The following is a 16,769-nucleotide window of genomic DNA, read 5'->3' as shown; positions in this document are numbered from 1 at the left end:
TCAAATAATATATATATAAATATATATATATAAAGAAAAAAAAATAAAAATAAAAGACAAAAGACCATACCCACGCGAAACCGAAATGAGAAATAAAAAATCCAAACAAAAACACTGAAACAGAGCTTGGGGTCCTCTGGATATTTGTCTTCTTGCTCGTTTGGGTTTTCAGTTGCCAACTTGATTTGTATTTTCTGCTTCCATTCTTAAATCTTCCCTTTGTAGCTTAGCTAATTTTGACAGATCTTGAGAATGAGCTTTTCTCACAAACTGAATACTCTTTTCAGAGCCAGCGACATAGACTTTTCATCTTCATCAACAGACAATATTCTAGGACATATGTTAATTGGAGGTTGCATTTGGTTCCTTTTTTTTGGGATCTGGCTTCCAGCTGACTTGGTCCCAAGTTTTGAGTCTTCAAGTTTTTTACAGCAAATAGAGGAGGCACCAAAATGGAAATGAAAGAAAACCCAGAAAACCCATTACCAAAAATCCATATACTCAGAAAACACAACAAAAAATAAACAAACATTGAAATGAAGAGGGAAAAAAATAGATAATCAGAATCTTATTTCTGGTAACTCATAAATAAATCAATGGAGAAAAAGAGACGTACTTTTTGAGCGCTGGCATAGGCTTCAGCTCTGCGTTGTTGTATTGCAAGGAACCTACGAAGCAGATGGAGGATTCTGGAAGAATCAGAGCAACCTACAGTATTTTCAGCCTCCATTGGTTCTGTAGTAGAAACCTTATTCTCGAAATCTTCCATGATCATCTTTAGAGAGATAAGAACTATATTGGTTTTGTATTTTCTCTTTTCATTTTGTCTTCAGACTTCTGAGAGCTAAGAACTCGAGGGCAATGAAAGAGAGAGAGGGAAATGGAAGGAGGGATCACTAAACGGGGCATTTTGATTTTTTGCCACATCGGCTGGTGTTTGCATCGCGCTTACACAAAGCGACTGTCTTTAGCTTTTTTCAAATATAATTAAGAAAACATCACTCTCTTTCATTTTCTGATTCCTTAGCCCATACACAGTTGATCCTATGTCGCCATCGATTGAATGGCGATAGAAAGTATAGAAAACTTAAAACACAAGTTTTTCAATAGACATGGTCGATAAACAATTCGAAGTTAAATCCATGAAACAATTTTGATTAGAAAAGGAAAATAAATGGATAAAAGCTTATGGGTGGGGGGAAAATAGTTAGTTCTTTCTATATTTTTGTTGAGATATGTGGTTCTATATTTATGAAAACTTTACAATTATCTTAAATTATGAGACACGTTATATGTAGTCACTTTTACGTATTTTTTGAATTATATTAAAAAAAGAATGCAGTCAATCACATTAGTGAAGTATATAAAAATACACAAAAATAATTATACATAGAATTGTTATTCAATTATAGGTGACATCCTCTCTTTATATTGTTTTCTGGCCAATTTTGTGATTACAATAATATCATTTAGGGACTTTTTGTGAAATGTGCACAATAAGCACATGAACAATTACTCTGACTTCGTATGTGAAATGTGTCATTATCAAAAATGAAAATTCTATACATCATATTATCATATTACTTTTCATCTCATTAAATATGACGTGACATATTTATCACTATTAAATGATCATTTATTACATGTTTCTTTATCATCTAATTGTGATTGATGTGTCATACACTATTTAATATGATCAAAATAAAATGAGAGTGTGGTGTATAAAATTACTTGAATTGAGAGCCGGAAGTGAGGTTCAAGTTGAGCCCAAGCTTGCCCAGAGTTTACTTTGTACGCCCAACCCAGCCAATGCGTGCGCGCGCGCGCACACACACATATAAATATATATTAACAATATATTTAATAAAATGACGTCGTTATATCTTATGTTTTATTATGTTTTTTAAACAAAATGACGTCGCTTTGGAGTTAAGTTTTGTTTAAAACCTAACCCCCCTCTCTCTCGCCAGTGCCATATTCTCTCCTCCTTCTCCTGTACTTTCATTTTTTTTATCCTTCTTGAAGCATGGTCATGGATTTGCAAAGAGGCTCATGACCATTTGTGGCCGTGATTGTTTGCTTCGATCCATAGCCACATCGTAGTCTGCCGGAGTAAAAGGTTAAGATTGTTTTCAAATTTGTGTTAAACGGCACGGGTAAATTTGTAAATTCGTGGATTTATTGTTAAATGATGTATCTCTGGATATAGGGATGGATCTGTAGATTTGTTGTTATTTTTTCGAATACTTTGAATTTTTTTATTGTTTTTCGTTGTAGGTGGACGAGATGGGACAAACTATTGTATGAGTCAATCTGTCTCTCAACATTTGGACAGGAGCACCCACCCAAGAGAGGCAGTGCAGGGATTCGGGGGGCACTAATTATCCCCTGCCCATGGGCCCATCACTCGTTGGGCTTTATGCCTTGGCTTCTTTTTATGCCTTGTTCTTTTTAGGTTGCTTAGTGAATATTAATTGTATCCAGAGAGAATATAGATGACTATAAGTGAAAAATGATTATATTATTATTAACAAATTAAATTTCATAATTAAGATTGTTTATCTGGGTCAGTTTTTTTTTTGGTTCGACCCGATCCAGATCTCAGAAAACCAGATTCCAGTTTTGGGTTCCTGCCCAGATCGAACCTATCCGGTCCGGGTACGAGTTTGAAACCCAAGTACCGAATTTAAAACCCAAGTACCTGGGTTTCAAACCCGATACCCAGGTCTTTTTTAAAAACATGACCCGACATCAATTCGCTACCATTTTGGACTTTTCAAGCTTCAGCTCCTTCCACTTTTCTTTTATGGGACTCTTAAATTTTCCTTTTCCATGCTTTTATTTATTCAACGATTTTCGATTGCATTTTGTTGGCCTTGTATTGTAAGTTTAATGCTATCGGATCTGTCGGGTGCCTTTTTTATTTGTACAAACTCTATTTGAAACTTTGGTTGCCGAGAAAACTCAAGTTAAAAAAAGTAATAATACTTGAGATTTTTCATTGTGTTGCAATGAAGTTTGATGGTGGAACCATGCTTTTAATTGGTAAAGGTGTTTGTTAACTTCAGTGTGGAACAAAAATAATTTTGAGATTCGATTTTCATGTGGAATGATTCAGGTTTAACCTGAAATCCAGGCTGTTCAAAACCCAAATTCATTCGGGTTCCAGCCCGGGTCTAACCTGGGCTAACCCAGAACCCGGATGAACAGTCTTATTCATAACTAATTTATATTGATTTGTTCCTCAACATAGTTAAAGGTTTTGAAGTTATTAAATGTTAATACTATCTGTATAAATGAAAAATGATTTGTGTCATTGTAATTGACTCGGCTCAATACCGATCAGAGTCATCGCCATTTAATAATCGAGTAATGTTACTCATTATCTTAATTTTTATCATCTAATGACCTAACATTATATGATTGAAAACTATTTATCATATTTCACTTATGAACCTATCATCTAATGATACATTATGGGATGATGAATATATTTTTTCATTAATAATCACATTCAAACGAGACCTAACCCTCCTATCAAACTCTAGTTAATGGAAGGGTTAGATCTCGTTTGAATATCTAGACAATCTTAGTATATTTATGAATAGTAGTTAAATATTTTGAGTAGAGATATTTTATTGGATTTTTGAAAAGAAAATATACAAAATTGAATAAAATATTATAAAGTTAAAAAGTTGTTTGAATATAATTTTTTAATATAATTGTTGTCTTGTAATTTAAAGTGATACTATTGTTTGTGTTTTGTTTGAGAGTTTGAAGAATTTGTAATGATTAAAAAATAATTATATGAAAAAGTTAAAGATTTTAAATTGAAAATATTTTGTACATTCGTGATATTTGAGAATAAAATATGTGAGAATATTTAAAAATATATGAGAATACTTGAGAACAGTTGTGTCGTCCCTTAATGAGAGGGAATCTCTTGTCATCACTTTTTTCTCGTTGGGTATTTACTCAAGGCTTGTGTTCTCTGGTTATCAATAAGAAAAGTATTACAATCATAAATATATTTTATAAAGATAAATTTATAAATTTATACGATTTTATGTGATATATTATATTTATTTTATAATTTGACATATCATATGAAACTATATCAGTTTGTAAATTTATTTTTATGAAATATTATTGGTAAATCATTTCTCACCAATTAAGGTTACACAAATATCCTTTTATATAATGATATTGTGAATAAAAATTATAGCAATAAAAGAAATCAGCAGATGCCCTAAACGATACAAGTAAACACAAAAAAATATGTTTAATAGTACATAAATGCTATTTATCATTCCATTAATTATTATTATTTCATCATCAATCGATATAATATTAAATTTTTAAAATATAATCTTTTTATTTTCTTATTTATTTACTAATTGTTCGATGTCATATTTAATGAAATGAGAAAAATTAAAAGAATAATAAATAATTTTTTTACTAACATACATCAGCATATTGGATTGCATAAGCAATTTCAACGGTTCGATTCAAGTTTATACTTTCAAGACGAGTAAAAGAAAAGAAAAATATTATTTCATATTTAAGTGGTTAGACTTATATCTCTAAAATTACGTAGAAGTTGCTTGACCAAAGAAATAAATTAATAATAGAATAAAATCTAACGATAGTATTATACATGAAGATAATATATGAGTTCCGGAATGATTAAGATATTTTTCTTCATTTACTATTGTTAACAACTCAAGTAACATCCCGACATACTTTGTTTCCCAGAACGTTCGTACCCCCAGAATCCCTAGAGACACACCCGCACTCTATCGCCCTCTATCTCCCTATCTCGCTCTCTATAGCGCGCGCTGGCGCACACATTGAGAGAATGTTCAAGAAGAAAGTAGAGGCCAAGTCACACCAGAGGCTGTCAGGGGCAGACAGGAAGAAGCTTAAACGTACAGTCAAAGACCGCTTCCCCAGAGCCTCCGATGCCGATATCGACGTCTTGCTCCCTCCCAAGGTTTTTTATTTTTCTCTAGTTGATTACAATTTTGAATATTTTATAGTAACGAAGCTTGCGTAGGTTGAACTCGGCATAAAAATTGTTATCGTTTCCGGGCACTAAATATTGTGCTGTTGACCTTGTATGAAGAGTATTACTATCTAGATGGATAATGTTTGAATAATTATCTGTCCTGGACCCTGGTTGATGCTATTGACACAGTAATGCTTTTTGCTGCATATTTACAGCCGGGGTTGCATGATTAAACTGGACGCCTCAAGTACTTAATTTGTTGTAACGAGCAAGGGAGGATTGAAATGTTCAAGTTTTGATTGCTTTTTTAGCATGATATATTCTTGTATTCATTTTCCCTTTTATTTTCAAGAAATGAAAGAACCTAGTTTGCTTAGGTACTAATCCGGTACTATTTATTTAATTGTAATTTTTCAGGCAGAGATAACTGTCGCAAAGCTTCAAAATCGAGTCCATGTATATGGTGTTGAAGGAGGCTTTCCTATGTTTTTTGATATTGATGGGCGAGGCACAGAAATATATCCCACCGGTATTTTATCATTCATTAGCGTTTGGTTTAGATTCCTCCCGTTACATTTGCATTCGAATTGTCTAACGTTTCCTCAGTGATCTTGATTCCTGCCCCTTGGTATACTAATGAGAGAGTTTAAAGTGTAATCGCTATTGACATCATCTGTTGTTCTTGGATATGGATGGTTCTGATTGTGTAGAGTTGTAGAAGTCATTGCATAAAATATTTCCAAGAGGCTTACACTTTATTGGTAGTGCTTTTTTCCCCTTTGATGTGAATGTTCATTACTAAAAAAAATTCTAGTTGTACAAATTGAAGTGCTGGATTTCACTAGAGAAGGAAAGTAAGAAGTGAATGGCGCTATAACATGCTACAAAGTGAAGGGCAATATAGGTTAGGGCCATTCATCAAGGAATACGGTGACTACTAATTATGAATGAGCTGCAAATATAGAACCCAAATTTAGAACTCAAACAGGCGGTGTTATTTTTACATCAATGGAATATTTTTATTTTATTTTTATAAGTAAGAAGTAAGTTGATTGATATAAAGATAGACATAGCCCAAGTACACCGGAGGTATACATATGAGTACACCACATTAAGAACTAGAAACTGTTACAAGAAAATCATGGAAGTTGAGACCATTTAAATCTAAAGCAATGGCCCACATAAATAAAGTCTTACAAAAAAAACTCCTAAACTCCTCCGAGGAAAGTTCACGATCCTTAAAAAATCTATAATTTATTTTTCTCCAAATACACTAGAAAATACAAATAGGAGCCATCTTCCACACAGCTGCAATCTGTGGTATCCATGTGATCCCTCTCCAGCTAGCTAGTAGTTCCACCACCATTCCTGGCATTATCCATGCTACTCCCATTCTGCAGAATAAATAATTCCATGTCCCGTGCAAAGTCACAATGTAAGAGTAAATGATCTATCGTTTTTCCACTATTTCTACACATACAGCACCGGTCCGTAATTATAAGTCCACGCCTTCTTAGATTATTAATGGTTAGAATATTCCCTAGAGGTGCTTTGCTCCTCCATATGTTCTTCCAAGGAAAATTGGGCTTAGTTTGAACTGTAAGTATGTCATAGAAAGAGCGTACTGAGAAGTTCATTTTCTTAGAAGGTCTCCATTCCATCTTGTCTTCAGCTGGAACAGCAGCAGTGATGTTATACAACAAGCTAAAGAAATCCACCAGAGCACTCACTTCCCAATCTTGTGCCTCCCCAGTGAGGTTGATGTTCCACTCTCGTGAATCATGTCTAATTGCCCTCACGTCAGGCACCATAACTTCATTTTCTTGTGCAATTATGAAAATATTAGGATAAACAACCTTAAGAGCCGTATCTCCCACCCACACATCATTCCAAAAGTTGATTCTGTTGCCATCTCCCAAACACAGCCTAGTATTACTCGAAAAAGCCCCCCACCCTTGCTGTATATACTTCCACAACCCCACACCATATGCCCCCTCCCCTCATTAGAGCACCTGGCCCCCTGCCATATTTTGCACCAATCACCCATTTCCATAAGGCTTGCCTCTCAGATTATAACACTACAACCATTTCCCTAACATTACGGACCCCAAACCCACTATCTCTCAAAGGAGTACACACTTTATCCCATCCAACTAGATGAAATTTAAACTCATTACCTAGACCACTCTATAGAAAATCACGTTGGAGTTTCTCAATCCTAGATGCAATGCTTGTTGGAAGGGGAAATAAAGGCAAAAAGTATGTGGGAAGGTTAGATAGAGTGCTCTTAATAAGTGTGGTCCGCCCCCCTTTCGATAAGTATAACCTTTTCCACCCGGCCAGCCTACGCTCTAATTTCTCTAACATCTCCTCCCAAATTGTCTTAGATTTGAAAGTTTCTCCTAGTGGGAGACCAAAGTACTTCAACGGCAGCGAGGAGACCACACATCCCAATATGTTGGCCAACCCCCTAATATTTCTTACCTCACCCACTGCAACCATCTCTTTTTAGCAAGATTTATCTTTAACCCGGATACCGCTTCAAAACAAATTAAGATAACCTTCAAAGATTGAATATGTCCTGCATTATCCTCACAAAACAACAACGTATTATTTGCAAACAAGAGATGAGAAATAGTGATGGAGCCGTGGTTAATAGCTCCCGCTGAAAATCCTGAAAAAAACCCCCCTCTACAGTAGTCGATACCATTTTACTAAGAGCCTCCATCACAAGAACAAATAAGAGTGGTGATAGTGGATTGCCTTGTTGTAGCCCCCGTGAACTATTAAAGAAACCCACGGGATCACCATTTACCAAAACTGAGAAACGAGCTGTTGACGCACAATGCATCATCCACCCCCTCCATCTTTTCCCAAATCCACATCTATTTAACAAATGCAACAGAAAATTTCAGTTGACGTAGTTATAGGCCTTCTCCATGTCCAGTTTACATAAAATACCCGGTATTCCCGACTTGAGCCTGATGTCTAAGCACTCATTAGTTATAAGAACCGAATCCAATATTACTTATCAAAAAAAAAAAAGAACTGAATCCAATATTTGTTTACCTCTCATAAAAGCATTTTGCGACTTAGAAATAATTTTATTCATGATTGTGCTCATCCTATTGGCAAGTACCTTGGCGAGTATCTTGTACATGCTGCCCACAAGACTAATAGGCCTGAAATCTTGCACCTCTATTGCACCAACCTTTTTAGGGGCAAGTGCAATAAAAGTAGCATTTAAACTTTTCTCAAATTTTCCAAACGAGAAAAACTCCTGAAAAACCTACATAGCATCCTCTCTCACCACTCCCAACAAGTCTGAAAAAATTCCATAGTAAAACCATATTGGCCCGACACTTTATCCTTATTCATTTTTCTAATTACTAGTCGTACATCTTCCTCTTCAAATGGTCTCTCCAACCAAGCCATACTGTTTTGATCAATGGCCTCAAAAGCTAGACCATCTACTGTTGGCCTCCATGCATAAGGTTCTGACAACAATTGTTCGAAATGTCCAGCAATATGATCATTTATTATTGCTTGATCTGAAGATAAACCTCCATCTATGATCATGGACTCTATGGCATTAAACCTCCTATGTGAGTTTGCGAGTCGATGAAAATTTTTTGTACATTTATCCCCCTTCCTAAGCCACAATGCTCTTGACTTTTGCATCCACGAGATCTCCTCCATTAAGTTCAATGTTTCTAACTTTGAGACTACTTGGCCTTTGCGATCATTCTCATCTTCTACAACCTCCAAGCTTTGTAATTCTTGTAGGGGATTCTTTTTTTGTAATGCTACATTACCAAATACCTGTTCATTCTATGTCTTCAATCCATTTTCAAAACTTTCAATTTTCCAGCCAATACCTTGCTCGGAGTGCCCTGTAGTTGATATGAATTCCACAAACCCCTCTATTTTTAATCACATATTCTCAAATTTGAAAGGTCTTCTACCTCCTGGAATTCCTCCACAGTCTAACATTATGGGAAAGTGATCAAAGCATACCCGAGGAAGTTTTTTCTGACATAAATCTGGAAATTGCATTTCCCATGAAGGAGATATGAGGAATCCGTCTAGCCTTGACCAGATTTGGTTATTAGACCAAGTATAATCACCTCCCATGAGAGGTAGGTCCATGAGTTCTAGCTCGAATATTAAATCCGATGTTAGAGCACTCTCATTGGATTAGCTAAAAGTTAAATCTATTGAGTATTTAGCTATTAGAGAGCAAAATATGCTTACAATGGATTAGCTTAGTTACAGTGACTTTCAAAAGTTTTTTCAAATTTGAAGGTTACTGTACATACACCAAATACATATTTTATTAATTATTTCTCTCTTTCTTTCTTTCTATCACATATTTTATCACAATTGGTATATTAATTTGAGTTAGTGATATATTAATTTAATAAGAATATGATTATTAATTAATGTATAATAGGTAGAATAGTAAAATATGATAAAATAAATAAACTAATAATTAAAAAAATTAAATATTTTTGAAATTATTAGTTATTCATTACTATATAATGAATAAATATATAATCTAATGTGGAGACTTGATATGAATAACCAAAATTAAATTCATCTTATATTATTTTATTATTATATATTGAAAAAATAGCTATTCCAATTTGGAGATTTATGTGAAAGGAATAGCCAAAAGTCAAATTTCTCTTACATTCATAAAAAATGTCCTTTAACTTTGACTAATCCAATGAGAGTACTCTTAGGCCTCGTTTGTTTTCAGAAAATATCTTATCTCATCTCATCTCATCTAATCATTACAACTTTCCCAACTTCCAATATAAAATAAAATAAACAATTCAACTTTTTCAAATCCCAAAACAAAAATAATATTAAAAAATATATTTTCACAATACTTTATTCAATTTTTTAACTTTAATCTCATCTCTGAAAATAAACGAGCCCTTAGACTCACTAATCGGGACTGATGAATTTCTGAAGAAGTGTTTTCTTTAGAAGTGATGAAATGTGTGAAATGTTCCTTTCGATTGTTCTCTTATATGCTGTAGTTGATCACGGCTTGTTTTTACTATTGCAGTTTTTGCTCTTTGGATGGTCCCTGAGCTCTTGCCTGCTTTCATACTGAAGGGTGGTGAGGTTTCACGATTTGTCATTGGAGGGGCAGATTTGATGTTTCCTGGTATCAGTGTACCTCAAGAAGGTCTAGCTTCATTTCTAGCTGGGGAACCATGGGCAGTCAAAGTCCCTGGCAATCCAGCTGCCATTGCAGTAAGCATTTTTGGAATATACATATATATATATATTTTGTGGGATCTTGGACCGTCAAAACTCTTCTGTAAAGTTAGTTTTTGCCCCATATTTGACTGATCTTGGTGCAGGTTGGCGCAACCACTATGAGCAGTACTGAAGCCTTAAAAGCCAGTCTGCGTGGAAAGGCATTAAGAATAACTCACTATTATCATGACTTGCTTTGGTAACTGTAGCTGTAACAGTAAATATGAGATTGATTTAGAATTTCAACTACTAATCCCTGCTTATGCACTTCTGTTACAGGGAATCAGTTGAGGGCCACTATGTGCCAAATGCTGGCTTCTTAGAAGATGTTGTGTTTGAGGATCCTGCATTTCTGCAGTCATGTCAGACTTCTGGGTCATGTGAAGGTGCTAGTGAGGCCTCAAACAGTCAACAGAATGGCAGTGGTAGTCAAGAAGTGGGGGAACCTGTTGATGTAACTAATTCTCTGTCTGAAGCTAATCAAGCTTCAAGTTCATTGACACAGTTTGATGTCGAGAATGTTACTGCTGAAGAAATAATTGCAGGCGTCGGAGATTTGAAGATAAAAGAAAATGTTCCTTCTGAGGAATTAACTGACCATCATACTCTATCCACTGAGGATGTGGATGCCCTTTTGGACAAATGCCTCTTGCAAGCCTTGCATACAACGGTTAAAGACAAAGACCTTCCCTTGCCTGGAAGCACACTATGGTACGAAAAATGTGTATCACTTAAATTGTAATTGTTTTTTTTCTGGGTTGGAGGGAGGAGAGAGTCCACCCCTTGAAAATTTGAAATTTAGGAAAATAAAAATGTCATCTGAGATGGTTGTCTTGAAGTTTCTTCTTACCCAAATAGAAAACTAGCAAATGGAGCTAAGGCTAGAAAAAGAAAGTTGAAATACTGTCACTTGAGAGTAAATCGGATTTCAAATATGATTTTCATCTCAAGTGTTTGTAGTATATTGTGCCTCTTGTGCAAGCACAATAATTGAAATCGAATTCAGTCATCGATATGAAGCCAAGCTAGAGTTGAGTACAGCGCACCAAACCTGTACTTGAGTGAGCCAAGGAACTTCACTGGGACAAGTCGAGCAAGGGGAAGATAGTACCCACTCCCATCTATTTATATTAGTGTTTCTCAAGCTCAAAATTCTTATAAGTCTTTTGCATTGTTTTGTGCATTCTTCCATTAAATATCTAACAAATGCTGTTGTCTTGTGAGTGGTGTAGGTCAAACCATATATTACCTTGCAGAACCCCAGGAATCACTCTTGACATCAAGAAATCATCCTACAAAAAATTATCAAAGTGGTTACAGGCTAAATCATCCACAGGACTGGTGTGTCTCCTACTGCTTTTCCGTGAGTTATAATTTATATTTCCTCTAGCAAACAGAGTATTTATTTAAGGCAGTTCTATTTTCGTAAAAGTTGGAAACTTCATAGATGGTGTTTAAAGATTTCGTCAATGTTTCAATAAATGAGGTACTTTTACCTATAAAAAAAAGATTTCGTCAATGTTGTTAGCTGGTTTGTGGTTATTTTAAAGATTTCTTCAATGGAGTTAGCTGGTTTATGGTTTACTTATAAAAAAAAGAAGAAGGGTTAGCTGGTTTTATGGTTGCTTTAAGAGTTCATCAATGGAGTTAGCTGGTGTGTGGTTGCTTTAAAGATTTCATCAATGGAGTTAACTGGGTTGTGATGACCTGTTTGGCATGAATATCGAAATTACCGGGTTTGATTTAGTTATAATGGTATGATATGTGAAAGATGAATAGTACTATTTGTGATGCCAAAGCCCTATACACACAAATGCACAGCTATAAATGGAAGTCGATAATGTATTGTACAAGGGACCCCAGCTGATCATTGCATTTGCTTGACAGAGTAAGGTATTTATAATCTATGGTGGGAGCTTTTGCAATGTTTTTGTTTGCCTTAAAATCAGAGCTATTTTGCTTTTGTAGTTATTTCTGTGTTGGTATATTTGTGTGTTTTTATTTGCCTATAATAAAATTGATGTGTTTGCAAATGCAATGCACCTAAGTTGTTTCTTTTGTCATGTGGTGGCCCATGCATGATGGTTTGTTGACAAGGATGAGTTTTCTTCTTGTTGTTTTTGGGGACACTAATTACACACTCAGTATGTTGATTCTTTTACCATTTGTTTTTTCCTTTTCCCCCTTTCGGTTTGAAAAAAGGGGCGGTTGGGTGTGGAAAATTATAGGTCTTATGTGAAGTGGACTGCATGACCAGGATGAATTGGAAATTGGAAGTGGGAGATAGGTTATTTTTTTGGTAAGTAAGAGTAAAATTTATTGATAATAAAGGCATAGCCCAAGTACACCGGTAGTATACATCGAACAAGCCTAATTACAACTAAGCACTAGTGAGACATACAAGCAAATCATGGAGATTATCCTCATTAGAAATAATGGCCGAAGCCTAGGAGAGTAAAGTTGTGTAAAAAAATCTCTTCAGCTCCTCCAAAGAACGCTCCATATCTTCAAAGTACCTCTTGTTTCTCTCCATCTACAAACACCACATAATGCAATGAGGGATCATTCTTCACACAGCAGCGATGTGGGCACCTCCCCTTATACCTGTCCAGCTCTTCAGGATATCGTTCACACTTCACTCTTCTAGGCATAACCCTTGCCACCCCGGTCCGATTAAGGATCTCATTCCATTAAAACCCCTGGCCACTCCACAATGTAACAAAAGATGATCTACTGTTTTCCCGTCTTTCTTGCACATACAACACCAATCTAAAATGATAATACCACGTTTCCTCAAGTTATCCGAGGTGAAATCCTCTCTAGAGATGCAGTCCATATAAAGAAAGCAATTGTAGGAGGTACCTTGGAGTTCCAAATGCCTTCCAAGGAAAACAAGGATCATTAGACAGTCCCAAAAGAGCCTTATAGAAGGAGTGCACCAAGAACTTTTTATTTCCTCCAAGATTCTAAATCATCTTATCCTCCACCTCAATGTCAATCGACATATCATACAACGAGTCAAAGAAAACAGCAAATATATCCAATTCCCAGTCTTGAGCCGCTCTAAAAAAACTAACGTTCCAACGGAACAGCACCATCAGAAAACACCAAAAGATCAGCCAGAACAACCTCCTTGTTGCTAGAGATTTGGTAGAGCATGGGAAACACCTGCTTTAGGCCCTGTTTGGATGTTGAGATGGTCTCAACCCATCTCAATATCCAAACACCATTCAAACACAAACACAAACACAAACACTTTTCAATTTCAAAATTTTCAACTTTTTTATCTAATCATTACCTAATCATTACAACTTTTTCAAACTTCCAAACTAAAAATATAAAAAACAATTCAAATTTTTCAAAACCCAAAACAAAAATAATTTTTTATAATAATTTATAAAAAATTATTTCTTACAATCTTTTAACTTTATAATATTTTTATTCAACTATTTCTCTCTCCTTTCCCAAAATCCCATAAAATATTTAACTCAAGCTATTTCACTACTATTCACAAACTATTTTACTAATATAGACAAATTTCTCATCTCATCTCAACATCCAAACGAGCCTTAGAGCCCTTTCACCGCCCCAGAGATCATGCCAAAAATAAAAGTTAGATATTATTGATATGTTAGTTATTATGAAAAACTAGAGACTTTTGCCCACGATGCAAACACAAGTAGGAAGTTCTGATCAAGCAGCCATTGCAAACTCCAAATCTCATGTCATTGTACTAGGAACAAGTGTAAAGAAGCAAAATAAAATGTAAATTTGTATTTTTAGCCTCAACATTCTCTTTGGAAAATTGTGTTTGAGGTTTTTATTTAAATTTGATAGATCTCTTCCAAATTTTGTTGGTTTGACTAAAAATAATGAATTTCAGTAGGGAAAAGATTTTGTGGTTAATATGCTCCTGTAAATGTAAAACATCGATGCTAATTTCTATGACCGTAGATAATTGTACACTTCCATGGAAACTATGACCTGATGATTAGATTCTTTTCAGTGTACTTGGTTACTCCTGTTGATATATATATATATATATAATATTATTACTAATAAAAAAAAATTAGATTCTTTTCAGTTTGTCAATAAACCCCATGCACATCCCCACTTATCTGTACTCATCACAAGACCTCCAGTTAGGGACTGGAGTGGTTGATGGCCTTCTTGTGGGAATTAGCAGGAAGTAAATATAAGGTGCTGTTTGGATAGTGAGTTGAGATAAGATGAGTTAAGATGAAAGTTGAAAGTTGAAAGTTGAATCAAACATTGTTAAATAATTGAAGCAGGGTTGTAGACTTTCATATTGAAGGGACTTTAATGCACCATGCTTTATTGTTTTTTTCATTGTTAATCCTTTATGTAGCTAGTTTCTTTTTCTTTCTTTATGATGATCCTGCATGGACAGATTGCAGTGAAGGAAGATAAACATAAAAAGGAGGTTATGCTAACTTCTTTTGACCGCAATCATGTTGAGTACTCATCCTTCAAGCCTGAGAAAATAGAGAAAAAAAATGAGATTAGTGATCATGCTGCCAATGAAAGCCGGTCGAATAGGATGCTAGATGTGGCAGAGATCTATAAACCGAGCATACATGTCAATCCCATTTTTGCGTCTGTAGGAGCTGATAAGGGAAAACTTTTTAGTGCTTCAGAAGCTTCTGATATTGCTTTCAAATACATCGAGAAAGAAAATCTGGTAAAGCCGACAGACAAGTCCATTGTGGTTCTGGACGCAATATTGTGTGATGCTCTGTTCAAGGGGGTCATTAAAAAGGGATCAACATACCCAGCAGAAATTCATAAAAAAGATTTAGGGCAACTATTCATAAGCCGGATGCAAGCTCACCACCTTGTGACCAGAGGAAGCGAGTCGGTTGTTCGGAAAGGTGCTCTGAAAGCAATTCAGATACTGACAGAACGGCGGCAAGGTAACAAGAAGGTGACTAAACTCTCAGGGATGGAAACTTTTTTGATGGATGCTGAAGCCTTGGCATCAGAGCTTCAGAAAAAGTTTGCTTGCAGTACATCAGTGGCAGAATTACCAGGTATCTTTTATTGTCAGTCTACTGAGAATGTCATGTTTGGTTGTGGTTATCGGTTGGTAAACATAGTGAGGTATTCAATATATTTATTTTCTATTCTAGGGTTTTTCAACTTCTCATTAATATGGAAAACAATGATTCAAGTTTTTCTTTGTATCAAGTCAGTGTAGCTTGTCAGTGTTATCTAAATTTTTCTTTCTAAGATCTGTATTTTTTTTTTTTTTGTTTCACCCTGGAAAGAATTAGAAAGTTGTGTTTGTGTGACTTCTAATATCATCTAGCAAATGCATCGAGATAAATACATATTCCCGCTGATCTGAAACTTCGCAAAATTATATTTTCTCAGGTAAGAAAGGACACGAGGTTCTGGTGCAAGGTGGTGTGATTGATGATCTCGCAAAGCATCTTGTTGAACAGTATGGAATCCCAAAGAGATACATTGAGGTTCTTGATAAAACCAAGAAATAAGAGTGGATAAAAGCTAAGCTTTCTACCTATCATCCAAGTTTACATGAGCGGAAACAAATAGATTGCTTGTGGCGCAATAAATTGCTGTGGGTGACAGTGGGGGTCAATATGTTTTTTGGTTGCCTCTATTTGCTTGTGCGGGTAATTTGACATAAAGTGATGCCGTTTCTTGCAAGCTAGTACGGTTGAAATTCTTAGGATTTTGTACTGGTATGAGAATTTCTTGTATGAATTTACATACATGCCTTAATTTTACTGGTTTGTACAAATACCATTCATATCATACCGTTCAATTTTGTCAGAAATGATTGTTCTTTTTATTGGATCAAACAATGACTAATGACTAGACCTTGCTGGCAGCCTGGTCCATGTTTTCATTGGATTCTTGTAGTTTTGTAGTGGTTCAGCTAAGGTTAGGGTCTTTCCTAGGGCAGGGAAAACTCTACCCCTTATTCCTTCCCGGTTCCAGGTTCCAGGGGTGACCCTATGTCTGTGGGCCTTTTGCAATTGTTCTGCTATGCTATAGAACTTATGGAGACAGCACATTTTGAAGCTGTATAAATTATATCAGTTGATTGATAATTCATTTAGTTCTTTTGGTTGTCTTCCTGTTTTGCTTTGGTGGGGATGCTCCAGGAACGATGCTGTGATAGATTAATTAGTGCGGATCGCTTAAAGGCATGGTTTGTTTTTGTATATGAGATGAGTTGAGATAAAAATTGAAAGTTAAATAAAATAATATTAGAATATATATTTTTAATATTATTTTTATTTTAAGATTTGAAAAAGTTGAATTGTTTATTGTAAATTTGAAAAAATAGTAATAATTAGATGAGATGAAATGAAAATTTTTATGAAAATGAACTAAGCTTAAAACTGATATCTTATCCCAGACTATGTTATGGCGGTTGTTTGGTGAAAAATAATAAATCTTATCTATTAAGTTACTGAAGAACATGAAACGTAGCAAT

General features: G+C 35.1%; 1 protein-coding gene across 1 annotated transcript; it reads left to right on the top strand.

The window, feature by feature from the left end:
- The first annotated feature begins 4,725 nt into the window (after positions 1 to 4,725).
- LOC109001393 (eukaryotic translation initiation factor 2D) lies at positions 4,726 to 16,160 on the top strand. Its single transcript, XM_018978647.2, has 8 exons — positions 4,726 to 4,993; positions 5,426 to 5,537; positions 10,086 to 10,276; positions 10,387 to 10,481; positions 10,562 to 10,993; positions 11,515 to 11,623; positions 14,694 to 15,333; positions 15,677 to 16,160. The coding sequence occupies exons 1-8, from the start codon at positions 4,859 to 4,861 to the stop codon at positions 15,796 to 15,798; spliced, it is 1,836 nt and encodes a 611-aa protein (XP_018834192.1). The 5' UTR covers positions 4,726 to 4,858; the 3' UTR covers positions 15,799 to 16,160.
- Positions 16,161 to 16,769: the final 609 nt, after the last annotated feature.

This window comes from Juglans regia, chromosome 1 (genome assembly GCF_001411555.2).
Source record: "Juglans regia cultivar Chandler chromosome 1, Walnut 2.0, whole genome shotgun sequence".
NCBI classification, from domain to species: domain Eukaryota; kingdom Viridiplantae; phylum Streptophyta; class Magnoliopsida; order Fagales; family Juglandaceae; genus Juglans; species Juglans regia.
Note: the sequence above shows the minus strand (reverse complement) of the source record. Positions and strands in the feature narration are given on the sequence as shown.

Excerpts from the sequence above, each read along its gene's own strand:
- LOC109001393 (XM_018978647.2), top strand. The coding sequence starts at position 4,859 with ATGTTCAAGAAGAAAGTAGAGGCCAAGTCACACCAGAGGCTGTCAGGG. Across the intron at positions 10,482-10,561 it reads TATTATCATGACTTGCTTTG|GGAATCAGTTGAGGGCCACT; the intron begins GTAACTGTAGCT and ends CTTCTGTTACAG. Across the intron at positions 10,994-11,514 it reads TTGCCTGGAAGCACACTATG|GTCAAACCATATATTACCTT; the intron begins GTACGAAAAATG and ends TGAGTGGTGTAG.